The sequence below is a fragment of the Hippocampus guttulatus genome, chromosome 13 (assembly GCF_054856545.1).
Source record: "Hippocampus guttulatus isolate MCC_2025c chromosome 13, RoL_Hgut_1.0, whole genome shotgun sequence".
Taxonomy (NCBI): domain Eukaryota; kingdom Metazoa; phylum Chordata; class Actinopteri; order Syngnathiformes; family Syngnathidae; genus Hippocampus; species Hippocampus guttulatus.
Genome location: NC_141273.1, coordinates 17,534,424 through 17,560,474, shown reverse-complemented (window position 1 = coordinate 17,560,474; position 26,051 = coordinate 17,534,424). Strand labels below are relative to the sequence as shown.

Below are 26,051 nucleotides of genomic sequence, written 5' to 3'. Positions count from 1 at the left end.
TCGGGGTTTTTTTTTTTTGCGAACCACGGTCTCTCGTGGCCAAAACTATTCACGGCCTCGTAACGAACAAAAAAAAAGTCAGCAAGGGGGAAGCCCGACCCGACCCGCGGGCTCGGGCGGCCCGATCTTACCTCTAGTCAGTGTCACCTGTCAGCTCATTGTCGTCCCGGTGCGCCGAATTTATTTCGATTCACCCGCGAAACTATTTGTTGGCGGTGACGTAGGAATCCCGTCCCGCGAGGCTTCGGGCGGAGCAACGCGCGTTCCGAGGCATTGGGCGTGGCCACAAGCGTAATCGACACACGCCTTGATGCGCGCTTCGCAGATTTTCTTCCGGTTTACTCAGCACACGCATCAGAGCCTCGGCACAGTCGGGCACATCACTCGTGGACATCCCCTTGTGGACTCCTCGTGCTTCCCCCTGAGCGTTTAAGTAAGTCCCAGTTTTCTCCCTGAGTAAGGGTTTCGTTTCCTGTGGACATTTTCCCTGTGGCTTCTTCGTGCTTCTTCCTGAGTGACTTTTCTAAGACTCTTCAATAAACTACGCCAAGTGTTGGCTGCAACTATACCTGCCTGTTGTCGTGCTATTGGGGTCACATCCAAACCCTAACACTATGAACTTGCCATGACGACCCCAGCCAACACAGACAAGTCTGGTCTCGATTTGATCCAAGATGCTCTCGTCAACCAGGTTCACCTGACCGCTACCCACACCCAGCAATTACAGGACACTTCCGTCGCCTTACAGGACCTTCAGGCTCAGATCCAGCCCCTTCAGCCTGTGGTGCAGGCCTTGGCTAATCAGCAGACGGCGTTGGCGAGACAACAGGCGGAGGTTCTGCTACAGTTACAGGCTTTGACATCAGCACTCACCAACCGACCGCAAGACCCGCCTACTCCCCATGTTTCAGCCGCAATAACTCCAGTGGTACAAGCCCCTGTTAACCCCATAATACCCAACCCGGTTCCTCCTCAGCCCTCTCTCTTAGCTCCATGGCCATTTGATGGCAACTTTGAGACCTGCGCAACATTCATCATGCAGTGTGAGCTGATTTTTGCCCACCAACCCAGCATGTTCGCAACTGACTCTACCCGCATTGCTTACATGATGAATCTGCTCACGGGTCGAGCAGCACAGTGGGTCACCGATTCCTGGTCCCTGGGGGCCAGCTTCTGTCATGCCTACAAGGACTTTGTGACAGAATTACTGAAGGTGTTCCACCTCCCCATCTGCGGTCAGGAGCCTGGCACTCGGCTAAGTAGTATCCAGCAGGGCAGCACCAGTGTCGCTGACTACTCAGTGGAGTTTAGGCTGGCTGCTGCGGAGAGTGGCTGGAACGACCAGTCACTCCGTGTAACCTTCTAGAATGGCCTCAGCGACGCCGTTAAAGATCAGCTGGCTACCCGGGAGGAGCCTGGCTACCCGGGAGGAGCCTGCCTCCCTCGACGAACTGATCGACCTCTCAATCCGTATTGATGGACGGCTCCGGGAGAGGAAGCGTGATCGAGCATGGAGTAGATCTCTGGTCACTCCTCAGACACCAAGAATGCACATGACAGCCACTCCTCCCCTCCCCTACCCCTCGGGCATACCCCGCTACATCCCAGGCCACAGTAGTGGAGGAACCCATGCAGCTCGGACGCACACGTCTCACCCCAACTGAACGTGAGGCCCGGTTCCAAGCTGGCCTCTGCCTCTACTGTGGCCAGAGGGGACATCTTATCAGAGGCTGCCCCAACCGGCCAAAGGATCAGGCTCACTAAGACCCTGGGAGATCCTGGTGAGCCGCCTGTCTTGTTCCCGTCGTCCTGCCCCACTGAATCACCTGGTCAGCGTCACTCTGGCCTGGGCTGACCAGCAACTCACGGTAGGGGCTCTCCTTGATTCAGGTGCTGATGAATGTTTTCTGGATTCTGAATTTGTTGCTCAGGCTTCCATTCCGGTAGAGACATTGGAGAGACCCCTGGAGGCTTTCGCGCTGGACGAACATCGTCTCTTCAGCGTCACTCAACGCACCTGCCCAGTTTCTCTCACCATAGCAGGTAACCATGTGGAGACGCGGCAGTTTTTCACAATTCAATCTCCCTTAGTCCCTGTGATTTTGGGCCGGCCCTGGGTCATACAACATGAGCCACATATTGCTTGGTCCTCCGGAACTATTCTGGAATGGAGCCCCTCCTGTCACGCCCATTGCCTACGAGCCGCGAATAGTACCTCGCTCCACCAGGCCCCCAGTGTCCCCCCTCCCGATCTCTCATCTGTTCCTCTTGAGTACCATGATCTCGGGGAGGTTTTCAGCAAGGCTCGGGCTCAGTCTCTCCCCCCACACCGGCCTTATGACTGTGTGATCGACCTATGTCCCGGGGCTGCCCTCCCTAGCAGTCGTCTGTATAGTCTTTCTATCCCAGAGAAGGCTCCTATGGACAAGTATATTTCGGAGTCATTGGCAGCAGGGCTCATTCGGCCCTCATCCTCCCAGGTGGCAGCTGGCTTCTTTTTTGTGAAGAAGGATGGTGGCCTCCGACCCTGCATTGACTATCGCCAACTCAACGACATAACTATCAAGAACAAGTACCTCTTACCTCTTATGAACTCCACCCTCGAACCTCTCACTCAGGCTACTGTTTTCACCAAGCTGGATCTCAGAAACGCCTACCATCTCGTCCAGATCCGGAAGGGGGAAAAGTGGAAGACCGCATTTAAGACCCCCCCGTGGCCATTATGAGTACCTGGTAATGCTGTTCGGCCTCACCAACACCCATGCGGTATTCCAGGCACTCATGAATGACATCCTCCGTGACATGCTTGACCGGTTTGTTGTGGTCTACCTTGATGACATTCTCATCTTCTCCAGGTCTCTAGAGGAGCATGTGTAACACGTGTGGCAGGTTCTCAAGCGACTCCTTTGTAACCGGCTCTTTGTCAAACCTGAGAAATGCCAGTTCCATTCTGATTCTATTGAGTACCTTGGTTTCATCCTGGAAGGGGGCAAGACTCGGGCAGATCCTCGTAAGATCCAGGCGGTAGTGGACTGGCCTGATCCCACATCTCGGAAGGAACTACAGAGCTTCCTAGGGTTTGCTAACTTCTACAGGAGGTTTATCCGTTACTACAGCAGCTTGGCTGAACCCCTCACTAGATTAACCTCCCGGTCCCAACCGTTTATTTGGTCCCCTACAGCTCGCTCCGCCTTCCAGTTGCTCAAGGAGAGGTTCACCATTGCCCCCGTTCTTCTCCATCCTGACCCCAAAAGACAGTTCATTGTGGAAGTGGATGCCTCCGACACCGGGGTGGGGGCTGTGCTCTCTCAACGGTCGGAGACTGACCAAAAGGTTCACCCCTGTGCGTTCTACTCCCGCCAGTTCCTTCCTGCTGAAGTGAACTACGCCATTGGGGACCGAGAGCTGCTGGCAGTGGTGGCCGCTTTGGGGGAGTGGCGCCACTGTCTGGAGGGAGCAGAGCAGCCATTTACCATCTGGACGGACCATAAAAACCTGACATTCATCCGGGCTACCAAGCGCCTCAACGGTCGACAAGCGCGGTGGGCCAACTTCCTCAGTCGGTTCGACTTTACACTAACCTATCGTCCTGGTTCTCACAACTCTAAGGCAGATGCCCTTTCCCAACAACACCCACAGGAGCCTGGTACAGAGGAACCCCTCCCCATTCTCCCTGAGACAAAGGTGATAGGCATAGTGACCATGAACCTGGAGTCTGTTGTCAAGCGTGCTTTACGCTCTCATCCTGCTCCAAGCAACGTACCTCCTCGCCGGCTGTTCCGAACACTGTTCGCTCTCGGGTACTCCAGTGGGGCCATGCTAGCCGGTTTGCTTGCCACCCAGGTGTCCATCGTACCTACACCTTCCTGGATCGGAAGTTCTGGTGGCCCACCATGAGGAGAGACGTTGAGGAATTTGTTACGGCCTGCACTGTCTGTGCTCGCAGCAAGGCTTCCCACCAGGCACCCGCCGGTCTGCTGCAGCCACTTCCTACACCCAGTCGGCCCTGGTCCCATGTGGCCTTGGACTTTGTGTCTGGACTTCCCCCTTCTGAAGGTAACACTGTGATCCTAGCGGTGGTGCTGTGATCCTGCCTAAATTCCTGTCGGCTTCTGAGACTGCTGAGCTCCTCATGGCCTGCATGGTCTTCCCAAGGATGTTGTCTCAGATCGAGGACCTCAATTCGTCTTCCGCGTATGGCAGGCATTTTGCAAGGGGTTAGGCGCTTCTGTTAGTCTCTCCTCAGGATATCATCCCCAGACTAACGGGCAAACTGAGAGGATAAACCAGAGCGTGGAGTCCTCCCTTCGTTGTGTGGCCGCGAAGAAGCCTGCCTCCTGGAGCCGGTTTCTCCCCTGGGTTGAATATGCAATCAACTCCCTGGTCTGCTCCACCACCGTATTCTCACCCTTCGAGGTATCTCTGGGTTACCAGCCACCCATCTTCTCTGCAAAGGAGTCTGAAGTGGCAGTTCCTTCGGTGCAGAACCACCTGGACCGCTGTCGCCGTGTCTGGGAGGTCACCCAAAGCGCCCTGCTCCATGCGACGGAACGTGCCAGTCGTGGTGCCAACCGTCGTTGTCGTTCAGCACCGGCTTACCGACCTGGGCAGAAGGTGTGGCTGTCCTCCAAGGATCTTCCTCTTCAGTCGGGTGACAAGAAACTCAACCCCCGGTTTGTTGGGCCCTATGAGATCCAAAAGGTGCTTGGTCCTGCAGCAGTGCGTCTGAAGCTCCCTCCCTCTATGAAGATCCATCCTGTTTTTCATGTGTCCCGAGTTAAACCTGTCTCTATCAGCCCCCTGTTGCCTCCGACCCCGGCCCCGCCTCCCCCCGAGTTTGTGGACAGGCACCCCCAGTGGAAGGTCCGTAGACTGCTGGATGTCCGGCGCTGGGGATGCGGATTCCAGTATCTTGTTGACTGGGAGGGCTACGGCGTGGAGGATCGGAGTTGGGTCTCTTCCCGGCTCATTATGGACCCTGCCCTGATCACTGAGTTTCATCGCACCCATCCCTGGCAGACCTGGCAGGTCGCCAGGTGGCTCCCGTAGGGGAGGGGGTACTGTTAGGGAGGGGCCAGCCAGGCAGCCTCCTCAGCCAGGGTGCTCTGCACCTCACACCTGAGACTCGTCAGCTCACCACCCACCTGTTGCCAATCTGCTCATTTGGACTGGTATAAATTGACTCACAGACCATTCCTCAGTGCAAGTTCGTGCCGTCACCACACCAGTGGGCTGTTGGAATCACCTGCAGTTTTCTTGTTCCATGTGTGGACATCCCCTTGTGGACTCCTCGTGCTTCCCCCTGAGCGTTTAAGTAAGTCCCAGTTTTCTCCCTGAGTAAGGGTCTCATTTCCTGTGGACATTTTCCCTGTGGCTTCTTCGTGCTTCTTCCTGAGTGACTTTTCTAAGACTCTTCAATAAACTACGCCAAGTGTTGGCTTCAACTCTACCTGCCTGTTGTCGTGCTATTGGGGTCACATCCAAAGCCTAACAAATGCATTCGAACTGATCACCAACATTAACTCAGGAGCACAAATCTTTAAAAAAAACTTTCATCTGCAAAACATAAATATATAAAATAATTTGTGCAGATTTTTTTTTTTTAATCAAAGATTATGTCTGGATTAATGGCTACAGCAGCAGTCACAAAACGGGATTGTTGACAATATTCGGCACGTTTTCGGTGAAAAAAACCCCCTCAAGCACTCTATCAACGGGATTGAGGTGCAATTTTTTTAAGTGATGCCTTAATTCATTTGGCTTCATGCTGTCCGCTGTCTTTCCTCGTCTCCTACAGTAGTCACAGTGAAGCTAAGCGCTACATACGCTTCGTCATATATCCTCTTTTCTCCGTCTCTCTCTCTCCGCCTGTCGACTTCGTGTGTACACTTCATACTCATACTCTGTGCCGTGTGCAAAGTGCGCATGCTCAGTGCAAAAAAACACAGCGCGAATGCTCCCTGTGCAGTGCGCACTCTGCCAAGGAGAGCACCACTGCCCCCGAATGTAGTCGAGGCGCAATTGCACTTTATTCTTGGACAGTAAAAAAAAAAAAAATCAAAATAAAAAAGCATGTTCCCCGAGGCCAAACGCGCCCCCCTTGATGGAGCCTCGTGCCCCCTGGGTGGCGCGCCCCACTATTTGAGAACCATTTGGCTGGTCGCCAACCCCTGGGTCACTTGGTACCGGGCCGCAGAGAAAGAATACATTTCTTGCATTCCTTCCGTTTTATTCATTTCGGAACCTGAAAGATGTTTTATTTTGAACAATTACCGGATTCTCTGTTACATCCGTCAACAATATGTTACTGTTAACGCAGGTGAAGGCACACCTCTTGGTCACGTGATAGGTTTCCACTAAAATGGCACACAGGAGCTAGCAAAATGAGTAAAAAACAAATGTCTTTGAAAAGTTTCTTTGGGAAGGGGAAAAGGCCCAGCCAGGAGGCAGAAGAGGAGCCTACGACTTCCAAGAAAAAGAAGGCTGGCTATATTTGATAGACAGTATCAGGAGTCCTACTTAAAATACGGATTTATCTCAACTGGAAATTCCCACTCTGCATAATATGTGGCGATTATTATCTTTGTATTTGCGGTGTATCTTATTTTGAAGGCATGTTTAAACTTTAGCATCGCGACCAGTGAGTGTTGTGGCCCGATAGGACGTTCCTCATGTCATGATTCGTGTTTATTACTATTATGTTGAGAAAATACCACAGTTTTCATGCAGGTCATATCATATTATTTTGTTGTATTTATCCAGCACACTTTAAAGGCCCGTCCCTGAAAATATTGCCTGACATTAAACCGGTCTGTGGGGCAAAAAAGGCCGGGAACGGCTGGTCTAGTGGACATGGTTGATACTTGTGCATGTTCTGGTCTAATATACTGTATATATATATATATATATATATATATATATATACATATACAGTATTTTGACATTTCAAACTCTCGCAAAGTGTCTGTTGTAATGTTTTGTCAATTTCATGTTTGTGATTCACAATCCGAGCCACTCTGCATGTTATTTATCTGTTTATTTTCCGACGAGGCAAGTGGGACCATTGAAGATGAAATTCACATGGCTGCAGAACCTCAACAAACTTTTGCAAAGTAATACACATCCAAGGCATCACAGTCAATCTTGGGGTGCTCAAAAACTGTGGTCGTCATGGCTACTTGGTTTCTGTACTTGATGGACTCCCGCTGTTGTGTGGCAGCTGAATGACTAAGACAGACAAGAAAGATCAAGTCAAAAGGGAGTTTACAAGTTTTCTCTCTCTGCATTTCTCCCAACCGTAAAACACATCCTAATATCTTTAGTGCATTGTTCAGGGTTGACAGGAGCCACAAGGAAGCGTATTTTGTCTGTGCATGTTAAATTACTACAGTCTACATCCATGTAATTTTTAGTATACCTCTTCCAACACCCTCCACACTCAAAGTATACCAACCATAAATTACAGTAACACTACGAACTAAAATTCACTTACATTCACTGATACTGAAGTTTAAGGATGATTGGATATGGTTATGGATCCTTTTGCTTTAAAGGGCCTCATATACAATATGGCTGTGGCTCCATTCACACTGCGGGCCGTGATGCCCAATTCTGAGTTTTTGTTGAATCCGATCTTTTTATATATTCCTGCTCATCTTACAAAACGATGTGTGACTTCTCATGTGTGACATGACACGCATGCGCACAAAGTGTTGATAAAAGATATGTATTTGGTATCTGGAGGGGCTCATCTGTTTCTCATCTTGTATCGCCAGAGTAGCGAGGCGGGATGAGCTGTGGAAATATTTTGGGGAAGTTAGGTGATGCTCCACAATCTCCACATTTTATGGAGATTTCTAACTAAAGATAACGTCATTTCTTTGCTGTGTGTAAAAATAAACGGTCTGCAAGTTTCAATTACTTCTATCACCATAAATATCAAGTTTGGGCTTCATTTTTCCAGCGGGATTAATTTATAGTCAAATATAAAGGTTTTCTTATCTTATAAATTTAGTAGATTCACAGACTCCAGCACCCGCCACGACCCTTGTGAGGATAAGCACATCGGAAAATGGATGTGTGCGTGTGTGTGTGTGTGTGCGCGCGTGTGTGTGTATATATATATATATATATGAATTGTAGTCCTTATACATACAGTAGAAGTCGTCTCTGTTGTTTCTTTGGCTTCCTTTTATGCACGCGCACACACACACACACACACACACATACCTCTGTTCTCCTGTCAGCACTGATCAATACACGAAATATATAAGGATGTGTTTTACTGTTGGGAGAAATGCAGGGAGAGAGAACTTGTTCACTCGTTTTTGACTCTATTTTTATTGTCTTTTCTTCTTGTACTGCTGTTTTGATCCAAACCTCCAAAGGGTGTGGGATCTGGGGAGGGGAGGATGGATAATAGTGTTTTTGGGAGTCAATGCTTATTTTTGGAAAGCACAACAGTCCACTTAATTGCCAAGGAATTCGATGTTTTGTTGTCTCCTGTGTTTGTGTGCATGACAGTTACTGGCCTGACTTGGGGATGTTTAGGTTTGTTCTGCATTTTCTGAATGGGTTCACTTTGTTATGTGTTTATAAGAAATGAGAGGTGCAATGATCAAAGTACAACAAGTTAATTTCAATGTAATTGACAATTATTTTTGATGATCAATTAATTGGTTGAATATTTATAATTCATTTTAAAAAACGTATAATTTGAAATTGTCCAAATCGTCAGGATTTCAGCTTCTCGCCAGTAAACATTCTCCAATTTTTGTCATCCTCAATGAACGCTGACTGACTGCTATTCACCAAACCGAATCATAATGTTTGAAACCATGTCCTAGTTTTTCAGAAAGGGATGGAATTTTAAAAAAAAAACGGATTCATCAATTGAATGACAAATAATCAACAGATTACTGAATTATTCAAATTTAATTGCAGCCATATAAGAGAGGTTCTTATTTTTCAGCTGTCATGGTACTTTTCCTGGATTTCATGTATCCCGGACGCCCTAATGATGGTTGCACAAGGGGTGTCTGTTGCTTTTCTGTTTCAGTCTCTCAATTCTGGTCCCGTATTTCCCGTTCTGATTGGTGGGGGCGCAATGACGGCGGCAACAACAGTGTAGGCCGGGGCATTCTGCGTGGTTGGATGAAGTGTCCATTATCTGCATGTTTTGTTTGAGCTCCGTATCACTTTTGGTTGTATGACATAAACATGACCATACGAGTGCATAATACTCAGCAGAGCAAGCGCAAACTGTTTAAAAGTCTTGGGGTCAGTACTACATGTTCTGCTTCCTTTTTTTTTGCTGTTTGTTGTTGATATTTCCCATGTGAGTTTTTTTTTCATGTGAATTAAAGGCAAAGGTCCCTTCTTTAGTTTCCTCACTGTTTTCTTGATGTGTGACATTCTTCAGTTGGCTGTCATCCCATGTGATTTGTTTTATGGCTGTTTCGATGGAATTTGCTTATGTTTGTGATCAATAACAATTTGTAGCATTCTGAGAGATGCGTACACTATTTTGTGTGTATGGCAGGGGTGCCCAATACGTCGATCGCGTTTGAACGGTAGCCCGCGGACTGTTCCCAAGTCGATCGCGAGGGGTTAGGGAGAAATGGAAAAAAAAAAAAGATTTGTGTGCTTGTTAATCATATAGATTTTTGTGTTAATGCACACTAAGCATCCAATCAGTTTCACTTTTACAAAAAAAAAAGTATTTAAATGATTAAATTAAATTTAATAAAAAAGCAGGTCACCTTTAATCTAAAATGGTGCATGATGTGCATCACCAGAAATTGTTAGCGCTCAGCACTCTGCAATTGCAGCTTGTGATAACAGCTGTTGCGGTACCTCTTTTTTTTTTTTTAATTATTATCTTTGGTCAAAAAAGTTTGGGTACCTCGAGTGCACGGTGTCATGGGCATTGAAGAAACATATGTGTGCATCTGTGAAAAAGGATGAAGACCCATGTGTATGTGACTTCCATCATCTCAAAACACTGACCCAGTAATCCTGATCTGAATGAAATCTGAAGCTTTGGTTTGAAATATACATTACGTAATTCAGGTTTGGTGTTGAGATTGCAATCGCAGTACGAGAAATGTATTTAATATGAAATCTTTGTTTTTTCCCCTTCTAATCAATATACATCTCTAATACAAAGCAGTGAGTCAATCATGAAATCAATTTTTTGACAGTGGATACATTTGTCTCATTTCCATCGTATACCCTGTTCCTGCCGACTTGCAGCTAAGATGCACGATGTGCCTTTTGGGGCACATTTGACTGTGCTCTATCAATTCTGCCTGCAAACTGTGGCCCAGCATTTTACTTCATCTCCTGCACCATTAAAATTGTATTGCTTATTTTGGTGACACTTTATAAAAAATCACCAATGATTTGTGTTGTTTGTGCGATGAACAACACTGCTGTTGGAAGTTTTTGGGCGTAAATGAACAACAACACATCCGCCAGTAAGACAAAGTCCTCCTCTGCTTTTCCTGGAATGCAGCCTAGTCCTTTTACATATAAAAAAATGGCCCAATAATAAGTTGACTAAAAAAGAAAGTAAGTTATATGATTTGAATCCTTTACTTTTTGTGAGTATGCAGTACTCATATTAGCATTGATACATTGGATTACATTAGAGCTGCAACTAATTGTTAGGTTAATAATCGATTCATCTGTTGATTATTTCATCGATTAATCGACTTCTCTGATGTAAATCATTTTCAATTCTATCCCATGATAATAAAAATAGGGCATCATTCAAAGTGACAGCGCAGAAAATGCACAAACATGAATTACTCATTTGGTCTGCAACATGTCCAAAAATGGACAATGTTGATCATTGTTACCATCCATCCATCTATTATCTGAACCGCTTTATTCTAATGAGGGTGGCAGGTGCGCTGGAGCCTATCCCAGCTGGCAGTCGGCAGGATACAGCCTTAACTGGTTGCCAGCCAATCACAGGGCACACAAAGACGAACAACCATTCGCGCTCACACTCACACCTTAGGGACAATTTGGAGTGTTCTATTTAACCTGCCACACATGTATTTAAAATGTGGGAGGAAACCTGAGTAACTGGAGAAAACGCACGCAGACATGGAGACAACATGCAAACTACACACAGGAAGGCCGGAATCAAACCTTGCACCTCTGCACTGTGAGGCCCACCGCCATGCTGCCTCAACAACAACAACAACAGTAATAATAATAATAATAATTTTTATTATTATTGTTGTCGTGAAAGCATTCTGCATATTCAGAGCTGTTTTCCACTCATCCCCCTCCGCACAAAACGATAAGCGTTTTGAAGATCCACTTTGGTGGCTTAGTTCAAGGGCTCAAAGGAGAGGTCGGATGAGCTGTTATTTTTAATGGGGATATCATTTCGTCCTTCAAAGTCGATGCATGGTCGGCCGTAGGGTTTTGTCTTTTTTTTGTCCACAAAGAAGAATTCAGCCCCGAGAGGAAAGGAGGAGGAATGGATGATATCAGCCGCCAATGAGTCACTGATATACTTCTCCATGGTTTCCCTCTTGGGGCGTGACAGGTTGTCAAGTCTATTTAGGAGTAAGGTGATGGCACATTCATACTGTCTGTAAGGGGAAAGGGGAAACACCCAAGACTTACTAAACACTTCCCCCAAGTCGTGATACTCAGAGGAAACCAAACAAAGATCGGGAGGAGAAGGGTGGGATGTTGCAGACGCAGAACTCAAACAATGAGCATGGCAGAAAGTGCTCAAACTAAATATGGATGCTAACATCCAATGTGTGTGAAGGTCATGAAGTTTTAACCAGAGTAGCCGAAGAACAATAGAGGAAGTAGAAGAGATGCCCAAAGATAAGATATGTCTAGCGCTCTGGCAGCAATCTCTTATGGCATTGTCAATTGGGTGACTCGTACAGCCGATCTTGAAGCTCTTCAGAGAGTCCGCAAAGAAGCCACAATTCTGAAGTCGATTTTATAAGGATCGTGATCAGGCTTCTGCAAAGCTTGCTGATGTAAAACAGGTCTTTCCAGCACCCCTGAAGTACAGTATACCAGCGGTCCCCAACCTTTTTTGCCCCACTGACCGCTTTAATCTCAGACAATATTTTCAGGGACCGGCCTTTAAGGTGTGGCGGATAAATACAACAAAATAATATGACATGACCTGTATGAAAACGGTGGCATTTTCGTAACATAATAATAAACACGAATCATGACACGAGGAACGTCCGATCTGTCCGCAACATTATCTGGTCACTTTAAACATGCCTTCAAAATTAGATAAACCGCAAATACAAAGTGCATGAAGAATACAACTAACCATCGCTGCATATTATGCAGGGTGGGCTTGGTGCGTTGGAATCTCCCGTTGAGATAAAGCCGTATTTTAAGTCGGACTCCTGATACTGTCGATTAAATGTAACTTTCTTTGGCTTGGAAGTCGTAGGCTCCTCTTCTGTCTCCTGGCTGGGCCTTTCCCCTTCCGAAAGAAACTTTACAAAGATGTTTGTTTTTTAACTTCTTTTGCTAGCTCCCAGATTTCACGTGACCGAGAAGCGCGCCTTGATCTGTGTCAAGAGTGACATACTGTCGACGGACGGTAATTTTTCAAAATAAACCATCTTTCAGATTCTGAAATGAATAAAACGGAAGTCATGTAAATTATTCAGTCTTTCTTGTGTGGCCCGGCACCAAATGACCCGGGTGTTGGGGACTGCTGCAGTATACAAGATATTTGAGCTATTCTGTATGATTTTGATGATGTACAGTTTCGCAAAAATTGACGTGAAACTGAAACTTGTGCATTCCGTTCAGAATTTTTCCATGGAAAAGATTGTATTTGCCACATGATGACTGTTGCTAACTTGTGACTATAAATCTCATGCCTTGTGTTTAAACTGCTCTTTGAGGTCGTTATTTTAAGGACGGTAAGTGTCAGTAAAAATAGACCATGATGTCACCTGATATCCTTTCTGGAAGGTCTCCACCTTTAACCCCCTGAGTTGACAAGTCATGTTCTGGCGCCGACTCATGGCCGGGTGACTTGACTGTGATATTGTTATGCTGCGCATGAGATGCATTGGCTTCAACAGTTCACAATCACAGATAGTGGAGTTGTTACTCAAAATGACAGGTTTCTCTCTCTCTCTCTCTCTCTCTCTCTCTCTCTCTCTCTGAATAAGGTGAAGGCACGTGTTTAAGTGGTCATGTGGATCTTGGTGACTTGACTGAGTGCGTCCATGTATGCATGTGTGATTGGGTGTGGGCAGTAGAAGCTGGACTGTATGGAACGCAAATCACCTTCAGCTGTGCTTGTCTTCTGATGTGCTTTGTGCCAATCCCCGACGTACATGCACATAAGAAAACCAATCCTACAAATTTCCTTCCATATTGCAACAGCTCTGTTCTTTGAAACGTCAGTCAGTTTCCAAAAGCACTTGATATCACACGTCAAGTCAGACAAAATGTACATCACAGTGACTTTTGTGGTCACTAGCATACCATATTTCCTCAAAGGTAGGTCACTGACTTTTTTTACACTCTTGGAACTTGTCCTTTAACAGCATGCACATTTTCGAACCCAGTTGTATCACCTTAGATTGGAATGCACTAATTAACTACATGGGCAGTGGTGTAGTGTTCCCTGGAGAAGTGGGGACACGCTCAGTTCTCACTTTTTTAGTAAGTCTAAGTAGTATAGAAAGACACCCTCTTTAAGAAACGGTGACATGCAAGAAAAGTCCCTGATTAGTACTGACTCACAAGAATCAAACTCTCATGACTTGATTAGGACCGGTTTGTATCACTCAGGTTAACTGTCTAGTAGAGGGAAGTAAAATTATGCCACCAGGAAATGTGGATAAATTGACCAAAATTGTACACTCATAGCTCACTTCATGTACAGTACATTTTAGGGTATGGCTGCCCAAAACGTTTTTGTATGCCTTAGAGTGCTCTGTATGCTTCCCAATTTTCATAGCTCGAGGTCAAACATATTCAAATGGCTCTGTTACAGCTCTGTGGGGGATGCTATAGATCCTTGTTTTTTCTTTCTTTTTTGCACTCGTGTACGACACCTATAAAATATCAAAAGTTCCCATTTTTTAGGTCTCTTTTTGGAAAGAGCAGCTATTTTCTAACACAGAAAGAATGGCATGACTCAGTGGAAAAGTTGTCTCCAAACCTGAGGTTTGTGGGTTCATTGCTCATTGTGATGAGTGTTTCTTTTTTTAATAAATGAATGAGGTTCAGCCCGGTGGTCGAGTGGTGAGCGCGTCGACCTCACAGTGCAGAGGTCGTGGGTTCTGGTCTTCCTGTGTGGAGTTTGCATGTTCTCCCCGTGCCTGTGTGGGTTTTCTCCGGGTACTTCGGTTTACTCCCACATTCCAAAAACATGCATGGCAGGCTGATTGAACACTCTGAAATGTCCTTAGGTGTGTGACTGTGAGCGCGGTGGTTGTTCGTTTCTGTTACCATGTGATTGGCTTGCAACCGGTTCAGGGTCTTCTCCGCCTCCTGCCCAAAGACAGCTGGGATAGGCTCCAGCACCCCCCGCGGCCCTTGTGGGGATAAAGTGGATCGGAAAATGGATGGAATAAATGAATGTGGCACTATGCAAGGAAAATTTACTCAAAAACTCTCCTTGTAAAATTAAATTTTGAGTGAAAAATTTTATTTCTCTCATTTTTTCCAGTATCACTCCATTTTTTTCAGAGGATGTATCTTCAGTGTCGTTTTATCTTTTCTTTTGATGAACATGTAGAATTGAACATGTGACAAAAAAAATCAAAAACAGTAAAAATGTTCAGGTATCATTTGTGTTCCGTCAGAATAATCATCCATTCATCCATTTTCTGATCCGCTTGTCCTCACAAGGGTCACGGTGTGCCCTGAAGCCTATCTCAGCTGGCATCAGGCAGTAGGCAAGGGCACACCCTGAACTGGTTGCCAGCCAGGGAATACACATTGACGAACAATCATTCACGCTCACACACTCACACCTAGGGACAATTTAGAGTGTTCCATTAACCTGCAATTCATGTTTTTAGGATGTGGGAGGAAACCGGAGGACCCGGAGAAAACCCACACAGGCAAGGGGGCGAACACACACAGGAAGGCCAGGGCTGTAATTAAACCCCGGACTTCTGCACCGTTAGGCCGACGTGCTAACCAGTCCACCACTGTGCCGCCCTCAGGATAATCCAAATGTATGAATTATGTTTTGGAAAAAAGCTTTTCACCTCAATATGTTTGCTTTCATGTTATCCAGACCACGCACTCCAGCAGCCGAACCCAAACATTCTTCAATCTTCTCATCTCCACTTTTTGTCCTCATGAGATGTGGGTTGCACTGCATCCTATTGCTGTTGACTTTGGGCACAAGGCAGGGTAAGGCCTGGATTGGTTGTCAGCCAGATACAGGGCCGCATTTAACATAAATGCATAGTCATCCATCCATCCATTTTCTAATTGGCTTTTCGTCACGAGGGTCGCGGGACGTTAGACCCTTTCCCAGCGGTCTTCAGGCAGTAGGCGGGGCCACCATGAACTGGTTGCCAGCTAGTCGCAGGGCACACAGAGACAAACAACCATTCGCGTTCACAATCACACCGCCAAACAATTTTATTGTATTCCATTAACCTGCCATGCATGTTTTTGGAATGTGGGAGGAAACTGGAGTACCCGGAGAAAACCCACGCAGGGACGAGCAGAACATGCAAACTCCTCACAGGAAGGCCGGAGCCAGAATTGAACCCACGACCTCTGCACTATGAGGCGGACATGCTAACCAGTCGACCAGGGTGCTTCCTAACGCATAATAATATTCGATAGATTTTCTTTATTTTATAATGTAATACAGTGTTTGCGTTGTGCATGATCTCCCTGCATGGATATTATGGTTATTTCCACACTTGGAAACCCATTTCAAGACCCTTGATCCTCTTTCCGGTCTGAAGCACAGTTTCATTTGCATTTAGTGCACACCATCGAAATCTCAACATGAAACCAAATGATAATTTTCGCCTGGTTGTATAACTGTAGTTGCTGTTGTGGCCACCACAGTAAATGCTTAGCAAGGGGTCTCCAAGCAACAGCTGCCAAGGAATGCGGGACGTAAATATCTAGATCCATGCAACAACAAATCTGTGATGGGAGATATTTATTATTAGTGTGTGTGTGTGGGGGGGGGGGGGGTTGAGTGAATGGACAGGAAAAATAAAGAGATCAAATTCGGAAGACTGTGACTTTGTTTGTGACTCTTAGTTATGACATAAGCTCCCATCAAGCTTGAGTGTACATTAATGTAATGGACTCATAGTGCAGTAATATTTTTTTTTTCGTGTTTGTTGTCTTCGCGACCACTTCTCTTCTTTGCTAAGCCACCTTTATGTCTACTGATCGAACAGAATAGTCGCTGAGTCGGCATGTTTCGAGCATGTTCACTTATCATGTGACGTGTGTATATGTTTGCATGTACATGACAGATGGTTGCCACTGTATCATCTATGTCCTGTCACTCATTGTGTGTAATACTGCAGTTTGTCCTCTCTAATCACTCCCATACAGAATCACAGTTCCTGTGTCTGGAGAGTCTCACTTTGTACCACTGGCTAGTACTAATGAGTCTATTTCAGATATACTGGAAGCACACCGCATAGTTGACCCCCACAGTGGACACCCACTATTTGGGGCGTCCACTGTGGGGACAAAGCCCGCCAGCGGCAAGCCAACTCCTGCTGATAATTGACATTCCCTTAAAGGTGATTCTAATTGCCCGTGTTAATAGTTTAAACCATCAATATACCACCATTTTTTGACTATCATCGCAGTTGAAACATTTACAAACGTCTTGAAAGATTAATTTACCCTTCGAAAAATACTGGCCTACTTTGCTTTACAGTTAGGTTTGTCAATCAGAAATGATCAACAATATGATGCTGTTAAATCTGAATTCACTAGCTGCAATAAATAATTATGTATCTTCTGCCGTCTAGTGCCCGAGCACTTGATTATTCATTCTTTCGCTCTAGGTCAGGGTGTCAAACTCAAGGCCCGGGGGCCGGATCTGGCCCGTCACATCATTTTATGTGGCCCGCGAAAGCAAATCAAACTTGTCGACTTCTATGATGCTTGCTAAAGTTTGGATCAAACTTCCAAATTCTCGTATGTAATACATAAGAGAGCTATTGTAAGTTTTCTTGTTACCAAAACCCTCATTACAGTAACTTAAACTATAGCTGAATAAACCAGTCTTTTTGACATCTTTACATGGTTTCGCAGCCATAATGGCCCTCCAAGGGAAATGTTAAGTTTAACGTGGCCCGCGACAAAAATGAGTTAGACACCCCTGCTCTAGGTGATTGGCATAGATAAATTAACAGAAACAACTACTTTTTGTCTTCTAAAATCAATAATTTTTCATCCAAACAACTGATTTTGGATAATTTCCCACAGCACACCTGATATTCTCTCAAGGTACAATAATGTGCCACGGCACACTGGTTGGGAATCCCTGGAGTACTCAACAGAGCTGAGTTATCCTCCTTGACCACTGCTACCTACAAATACAAATTTTCCCAATTTTTCCCGAACACACATATTCTCTTTTGAATCGGTGGTTCACTAACGCTAGTTTCTTTCTCTGTTTTCAACTTCATAAAAGCGCACACAAATGTAGTCGCGTTTCTGACTCATCTCACTTTTGCTGCATGTGGGTGCGGTGTCATGAGAACAACAAAAAAACTGTTGACGGCAACCTCTCACCCCAGTCAGCTGTTCAACTCAGGGGTAGGTGCAGCGAAAGAGCTGTGCCGAACCTTCAAATAATGACAATTGGATTGCCTCAGGGCGATATTGTGAGCATGTTTGTTGTTAGAGCGAGTACTGATTTTGCGGGACGCGTGGACACTGTATGTGCACGCGCTACGCGGGACGGTTGGTCACCCTACGCACAGCGTTGGTGCGTATAACATGTAGATGCATGCACACAAAGTAAATTTAAAAGGACCTGCAAGAAGACCTCCACTTTCGAGTGATGAAACGGTGGCCACTGTGAAGTAGGCACTTGGAGACTGCCTTTGACACCCAATTGGGCCTCTGTGTTAGGGCCCTTGCTGTCTGTTCAAAGTAATCACGGCGAATAGCACTGCAATCTCATAAAAAATGTCAGCTGAGAATAGACTGGGCACCCCTCCACAAACATTTTAATGTCACGTTTTTCTTTTTTTTTTGAAAAGTCCACCTCGGGCAGCCTGGTGACGAGTGGTTAGCGCATTGACCTCGCAATGCAGAGGTACCGGGTTCGATTCCAGCTGCGGCCTTTCTGTGTGGTGTTTGCATGTTGTCCCCCGTGCCTCTGTGGGTTTTCTCCGGGTACTCCGGTTTCCTCCCACATTCCAAAACCATGCATGGCAGGCTGATTGAACACTCTAAATTGTCCCTTGGTGTGAGTGTGAGCACGGATGGTTGTTCGTCTCTGCGTGCCCTGCGATTGGCTGGCGACCGGTTCGGGGTGTCCCCCGCCTACTGCCCAAAGACAGCTGGGATGGGCTCCAGCACCCCCCACAACTCCTGTGAGGATAAAGTGGATCGGAAAATGGATGAATGGATCTTCCTATCTGCCATTGTTCTGCCACGGTGTTCATGGCGTAAAGCTTATCCCTGTCCAAGTATGCAATCACGAGGGAAAACAGGTGCAAATTGCACTGAGCTTTCAAGCTTGGTGGACATGTTTATGGCGGTATGTCATTAGCACAATATCCTTTGTAAATAGAACGTTAAGACAGAGCAAACTGCGGCTGCAAATGAAGGTGCTATCAGGGATCACCGTTTATTCTTTGTGTATTCGGCCCCGAGTCTTGTAGTAATGTCCTGTTACCGAAAGTGATTCTGCAAAGATTCTCATTGTTATATTTGATTCAACTCTCTCTTTTCAGATGTACATTAAGATTATAACTAGAATGGTAATTTTTTTCACCTCCACAATGTGGAGGAGATCCATCCCATCCATCAGCTAGTGACGCAGAAATCGTAATTCATGTGTTGGTTACGTCTCACCTCGACAATTGTAACGTATTGCTCTCTGGTATTCCCATGTCTATTATAATAAGAGTCCAAACACCACCAAAACACCAAAATGGAATGTATTCATACCGTACAGAAAACAAAAACAAAACAATAAATTCAACATTAGGAAAGTTAATTACCATATTTTCCGCACTAAAAGGCGCACCTAAAAGCCTTCCATTTTCTTCAAAGCTCACAGCGCGCCTTAAAATCTGATGCGCCTTGTGTATGGTCATTACGGTAATATGTCAACTCCAAAATGGCTTCTTGCTAGAGACATGCTTACAACGCAGAGTTCAAACTTAAGGTAATCGATTTCGCTGTTGAATACGGAACTAGAGCAGCGGCAAGAGAGTTCAACGTTAACGAGTCAATGTTATAACTTGCTGTTGGTTAAGTGAACTGTGTCGCTGCTTTATTAAATACGTTTTACTGACATCTGATCGTCGCTATTTAAATCAGTGTGTAGTGTCGTGTAGTGTTCTGTTGGCATTTCCTTGAGCGTAGCTCCATCTAGTGCAGGGGTCTCAAACTCCAGTCCTGGAGGGCCGCTGTCCTGCATGTTTTCCAATTCTCCCTGTTGCAACACACCTGATTCAACTGATCAGATCATCAGCAAGCTCTGCGGAATCCTGACATTGAACCTGTTCATTTGAATCAGGTGTGTTGCAACAGGGAGACTTGGAAAACATGCAGGACAGCGGCCCTCCAGGACCTGAGTTTGAGACCCCTGATCTAGTGGATGCATTGTGGTTTGTGTCTTATAATGCGGTGCGTCCAATATATGAACAAAATTACAAGAGGCCATTCATTGAAGGTGCGCCTCATAATCCAGTGCGCCTTTTAGTGAAAATACGGTAGTGTTCGGTACTTATTTCCAACCGGAGCAAAACACAGGTCCCACGTCTATCACATCTGACATCTGTTAAGTCAGGAAGAAACAAGGCAGCAGAGCGCGCATTCACAGCTGGATGGGCTAGAGTTTTACACACACACACACACACATTTGTACGAACATCCATGTGTGTATCAAGTCAGTGTAGAATAGCCCCCGTGGGCCTCTGAAGTTATGGGTGGGACTGCTTTCTGTACAAAGAGGAGGGAATGCTGGGGTGCGACTGTTGTTTGAGCCAACATTTATTTCTGACACCATGAATGCTTGCAAACACCAAGCAGAAGGACACGAGCCGAGATTCAAACAAACTTGTGCCATCTCAACTGTGGGGCCATGTACTGTTCTTCATGAACATTTTAAGTCATTATTAATTATGTGTCAAGATCAGTCTCAAAACTTTCACTGAACATTACGTAAAACCTTTTATGAGTTACCTAATACCACAACAAATAAGGCGCTCACGTCCTGTGTCGGTTTAGAGCCAACGAGAATTCCGTTTGACCAGAGAAGCACATGACATGACACGAATTTAAAAAAAAAAAAAAAAAAAAAAGGTCAAAAAATTGTCTTTGGTGATTTTATTCACACTACACCTCAATCGGTCGGATAGCGGAGATTCATAGGAAATGGAGTCCCAACATCCTTTTTGAAGCAAAATGGGCCCAAAACAACTTGTTTTCCGTTAGCTTTGCAATTCAAGTCAGATTTATCGAGCATTTATTCACAAAAGAGTCTCAAAGGGCTTCGCATGCCCACAGTTGACAAATATTTGTGACATTCCCTGATCTTAACCCTACATGAGGGCAAAAAAAAAAAAAATCTGGGGAAAAATAAGAAACCTTGAGAAGGGGCTCCAAAAGGGTCAATCTCTCTTCAATTATGACCAAGCTGCAATGGGTGCCGACTGGGCAAAATTTAACACCGATTGGTGTCATATAAAGTTCGTTAGAATTGTATCGGAGTCCATTTTATAAGATCACGCGCTGTAGGAAGACACCTTCAGACAAAGTAGATGTGGGTCCTCCTCAATACCTTTCTCTGGTTGGTCAATGCGGAAATCTTCATCGCGGCACTTTAGAGGCGGTGGTCCACCTCACATCTTGTCCCGGATCAGTCAGTGCCGAATCTGTTCAGCGACACTTAGGCCCCTCTCCACGCTGGGAAGGAGCGGGCGGGAGAAAGAAGTGACTCTCAAATGTCTTTGGTCCCACAACGGAGAAATTTGCAATTTCTCCGCTGTGGGAAAAATAAAGGTTTTCTTATCTTATCTTAAAACAGGCCAACACGAAGTTCAACTAACTGCAAGAGTATACAAACCAGAGAGCCATATCTTGCCTGTTTTAGATCCTTCCCCATTCCAACACACCTGATTCAATTGCTCATGATTGTTTCAGGCCTCGACAGCGCTTTCCAATGAGTTGATCATTGGAATTAGGTGTGTTGGAATAGGGAGGGATCTAAAACAGGCAGGACACGGCTCTCAAGGAACTGGAGTTCCCTACCCCTGCTCTCGAACTTGTGGACTTCTTTTTGTCTCTCGGTATAACTAGCGGGTTGCGAACAAAGAGTTTGGAACGGAACATAGGGTACCACTAAGAAGACAAAATAAGATGATGCTAAGTTATGTATCATTTGATCAGTTTCAACGGTCCCAAAAGAAAAAAGTGCCAAGATCGAGCAATCAGATAAGATAAGATAAGATAAGAAAAGAAAACCTTTATTAGTCTCGCAATGGAGAAATTCCCAATTCACAGCAGCAAAGTTATCAAAGGAAGAAGTAGAACAATAAAATATAGGAGCTGCTGGAAAGGCAGCCACTCACGCGGCGCCATTTTGAAGTCAAAATAACAAAAATAACACAACACAACACATAGGACACAGTCGTGCAATCTTCACCACTTTTCTGCATACACTTTGTTTTCTGAAGCAGTTCTAGATGAAAGAGGAGAGGATCAAAGTGTCCTTTCACCAGTGGATCAGAGACGTCATGCTGAAAATGTGCACACGTCTGCTACAAGCTAAGTTTTGAAAGCAAACATGAAGCTGTAGCGTCCATTGACGAAAAGAGATGAGTTCACTTCTCTTGTCCCACGTAATCCGCTTCAAACTCCAAGCCGCGACTCCCAGTTCCAAATCCGCATCGGCGCTCCGCGCTAACGCTCCTTTCTTCTCATCGTCGGCTCCTCAAGCCTTACATCCATCCAGCCGCAGACCGTTCAACAGCACCGATCTCTCTGCTGAACAAAGCGGGGCTGTGAAAAATGCTGCCCATTACAGGCGCAAGCGCCCCGGGACAGTCCAGCAACGACAGTCAAATGGCGCCGACATTCCTCCCAGGCAAAAACAGTGCTGGTATACCCATGCTGCCGAGAAGGCGCAACCACCAAGCACAGAGTCTCCTCCTTGATGAATGTCGTGGCCAAAAAATGCTGAAAAAAGTCCACAGCAGTATTGATGAGGTGTTGGAGTATTTAACTAGGAAAATGTCGATAAATTTCAACAAGTGTTTGTTGCAAAAAAATAAAATAAAATAATTCTCTTAGCCTCGTACGACTGGGTGCCACATTGACGGACAGGGCATGCTCATGCAGGACGGACGGTTGTGTCAGCATGCAACGGCACAATGTTCTCTCCCCCTCTGTCTCCCTGCACTCTCACTGAGCAGCGAGTGCAATCATTTAAACAACACTGCATTACGGCAACTTTTCTGACTTTGTGGATTTATTTCAAAGTGGCAAATAAGTTATCATTAACCCTTTGAGGGACAGCGGTGACTACAGTGGACATCTTATTATGTTATCAGGTTACATGATGTCATTATTGCTGCTTGAAAGGGTTAATAGTATTTGCTGGAAGGAACATTGAGATAAGAAAACCTTTATTCAACGGAGAAATTCCCAATTTACAGCAACAAAATTTTTGAAAGGGAGAAGTAGAAGAACAAAAAGTATATCCGTTAATATAAATGATAAAATTTAAGTATTTTCAGAATGGGTGAGTCCGGGTTTTCAGGTCAGGTCTGTCTATTCAATAGCCTGACAGCGGTCGGCAGGAACGTGCGGTGCTACAATCATGGTAATGAAGCTTTATAGTGAAGAATTTGTTCTCAGCACATGGTTCAATTCACACATTTCTGATGTTTTTGCTTTTAGTGACATATTCTTTGACAATTTGTACCCTGTCAGTGTGAGCTTCACATTATTGAAATACTGAAAAAGTTTTTGGTGATGTTTCTTCGAGGCATGTGCATTGTTTACATTTTCTCCGGCCTTTTATCCCACATGCCATGTTACTGTATCTATCGTACATTCACATTTTGATTCAGAATCAGAATCAGAATCAGAATCATCTTTATTGGCCAAGTATGTAGAACACACAAGCAATTTGTCTCCGGTATAACACGCTGCATTAGTATCATCGTAAACAACAAATCATTGAACCATTTTAGAGTAACCAGTAGCAGTATTTGTAGTACAAGAAGAGTGACTACGTCAGTGACTGTTTAAGGAGTTAATGGCTAGAGGGAAGAAGCTGTTTAAGTGTCTACTGATTCGCGAATAGTGGTAATTAAATTTGGCCCTTGTGCATCCACTGCAACATCATATTTCAATATTTAACCATTTTACATGGGACATACTGGATATCTGATATCTCTTGTCAGGGTAAGAATCCTGTATTTTTACTCAGCATAAACTGGTTCTAGAATGTTTTAGGATTTTTTTATTTCACGAATTAGTGCAATGATACTTCGTTTAAAAACATATTTCAAATGTTATCATGAAAAAGGAGATCCCTTATGGGGTTGTATGCTGAATTATGTTCCCTGAAGGATTTGCGTGCGTGTGTGCATGTGTGCCGGTGTTTGTGTATCTAATCCAAGATTTAGAGAATGTATCCCTGCTCAGTCTGTCTGCATGCAACCCGATCACATGATCTGGATAGGTGTGTAGATTACTCGGGATTAGTGATAGTAATCGTGTGAATGGGTGTTGTGGGGTTGTGGGATATGCAACAGTGGACAATGAATGTGTGTGATGGAGAGAAAAAGCAGCACTGTCTGGCTCTGATGTCTGTGTGTCACTATCGCAGATATCCTAAATGGATCATTCAACTGTTGACTGACGATCTGACGTGACACGTGCATATAATGACTGTATTGCTATTCTAACCATGTGGATATTAGAATGTATCATCCATCCATTATGTGAACCGCTTATCCTCACGAGGGTCGCCGGTGTGTCGAAGACTATCCCAGCTGTCTTCGGGCAGTAGGCGGGGGACACCCTGAACCGGTTGCCAGCCAATCGCAGGGCACACACAGACGAACAACCATTCACGCTCACAATCACACCTAGGGAAAATTTACAGTGTCCAATTAAGATTCCGTGCATGTTTTTTGGAATGTGGGAGGAAACCCACGCAGGGGGGACATGCAAACTCCACACAGGAAGGCCATGGCCGGGATTCTAACCTCAAACCTCTGCACTGTGAGGCAGACGTGCTAACCAGTCAACCACCGTGCCGCCACCGCAGGATATATCATAAATAATATTCATATTCAGAGTAGTATTTAATAGAAATAATGTTCATAAATGCTGGCCGTTAGTGGCTACTGTCGTAGGGAATTGGAGGTCCAGATTCAAGACTAATCATAAAGTGCGGTTGTTTCTTTGCTTACAGGTGATCCTGACAGTTTACCTCAACGACACACAACAGATGCTGACTGAGGTTCCGGTTACTCCTGCAACCAGAGTTGTGGATGTGGTGGAATACTGCAAAGAGGCAGGCGAAGGAGAGTGTCACTTAGCTGAAAAATGGAATGGACATGGTGAGTCTGTTCTTGGCTTCCTCAGCGCCTGAAAGTAGCCGCTGTCAAGCCACTTTGAAAAATAGAGAATGCTGGATTTCTCCTTGATAGCAAATTACAGACCCATTCCAAACCGACCCTTCTTAACCAAAAAAACGTAAATACCGTAAACCAACTTGTGATTCTGTGCGCCATGTCAGCTCAGTCCCTCATCATAAGAGGGCACTGTCTCTCTATCGATCAATGCAGAAGAACCCATTGATGGACGACGCAGGACATGTCACATTATGTGGCAAGACAAACAAAAATTCTGACATGCCAGACTTCTGTCGTCGTGACCGCGAGGCGTCTGGAACCACCAATTGTTGAATATGTCACACTACACGGGCTGCAACAACGCATCAAGACAAGTCAAAATCGACTACGAGTCACTATGTTTGTCTCCAACGCGTCTATCGGCTCAAAATCGAGCTCCATTTGAGTAGTCTGAAATCGGCATTACTTGGACTCCCTCAAAAAGCATTAAACGGCTGCAGCTCATTCAGAACACTGCAGCTTTTGTTATCTCTTCTCTGCTCGTAAATACTTGTAGGTATTGTGTCTTTGCTTATAAGATAAGATAAGAAAACCTTTATTAGTCTCGCAATGGAGAAATCCCCAATTCACAGCAGCAAAGTTATGAAAGGAAGAAGTAGAACAATAAAATATAGGAGCTGCTGGAAAGGCAGCCACTCTCGCGGCGCCATTTTGAAGTCAAAATAACAAAAATAACACAACACATAGGACACAGACAGTCGTGCAATCTTCACCACCTTTCTGCATACACTTTGTTGTCTGAAGCAGTTCTAGATGAAAGAGGAGAGGATCAAAGTGTCCTTTCACCAGTGGGTCAGAGACGTCATGCTGAAAATGTGCACACGTCTGCTACAAGCTAAGTTTTGAAAGCAAACGCGAAGCTGTAGCGTCCATTGACGAAAAGAGATTAGTTCACTTCTCCTGTCCCACGTAATCCGCTTCAAACTCCAAGCCGCGACTCCCAGTTCCAAATCCGCATCGGCGCTCCGTGAAGCACATTGAGTTATCTTGTGTATGAAATGCGCTATATAAATAAAACTGCCATGCTTCGCCTTTCCACATTGTGCTTACTAAATTACTTGGGGTATGTTCACACCGAAGGTCAGTTCCGATTTTTTTTCCCCCCATATGCAGCATGTTTCTGCGATTTTATTTTTCATGCAGTGTGAACGGTACAATTCTATTTTTTTCAAATCCGAT

The 26,051-nt window shown here is 45.2% G+C and overlaps 1 protein-coding gene across 4 annotated transcripts in view; it reads left to right on the top strand.

The window, feature by feature from the left end:
• LOC147196752 (apoptosis-stimulating of p53 protein 1-like) overlaps window positions 1-26,051 on the top strand; it is an 87,380-nt gene that overhangs the window by 2,561 nt on the left and 58,768 nt on the right. For all 4 annotated transcript variants that reach the window (XR_015102644.1, XM_086126908.1, XM_086126909.1 and 1 more), the window contains exon 2: window positions 24,650-24,797. Coding sequence is in view for 3 of the 4 variants with exons in the window: in XM_086126908.1 (XP_085983034.1) it covers window positions 24,650-24,797 (148 nt within the window). In the remaining variant the exon portion in view is untranslated. The remainder of the gene's footprint in view (window positions 1-24,649; window positions 24,798-26,051) is intronic.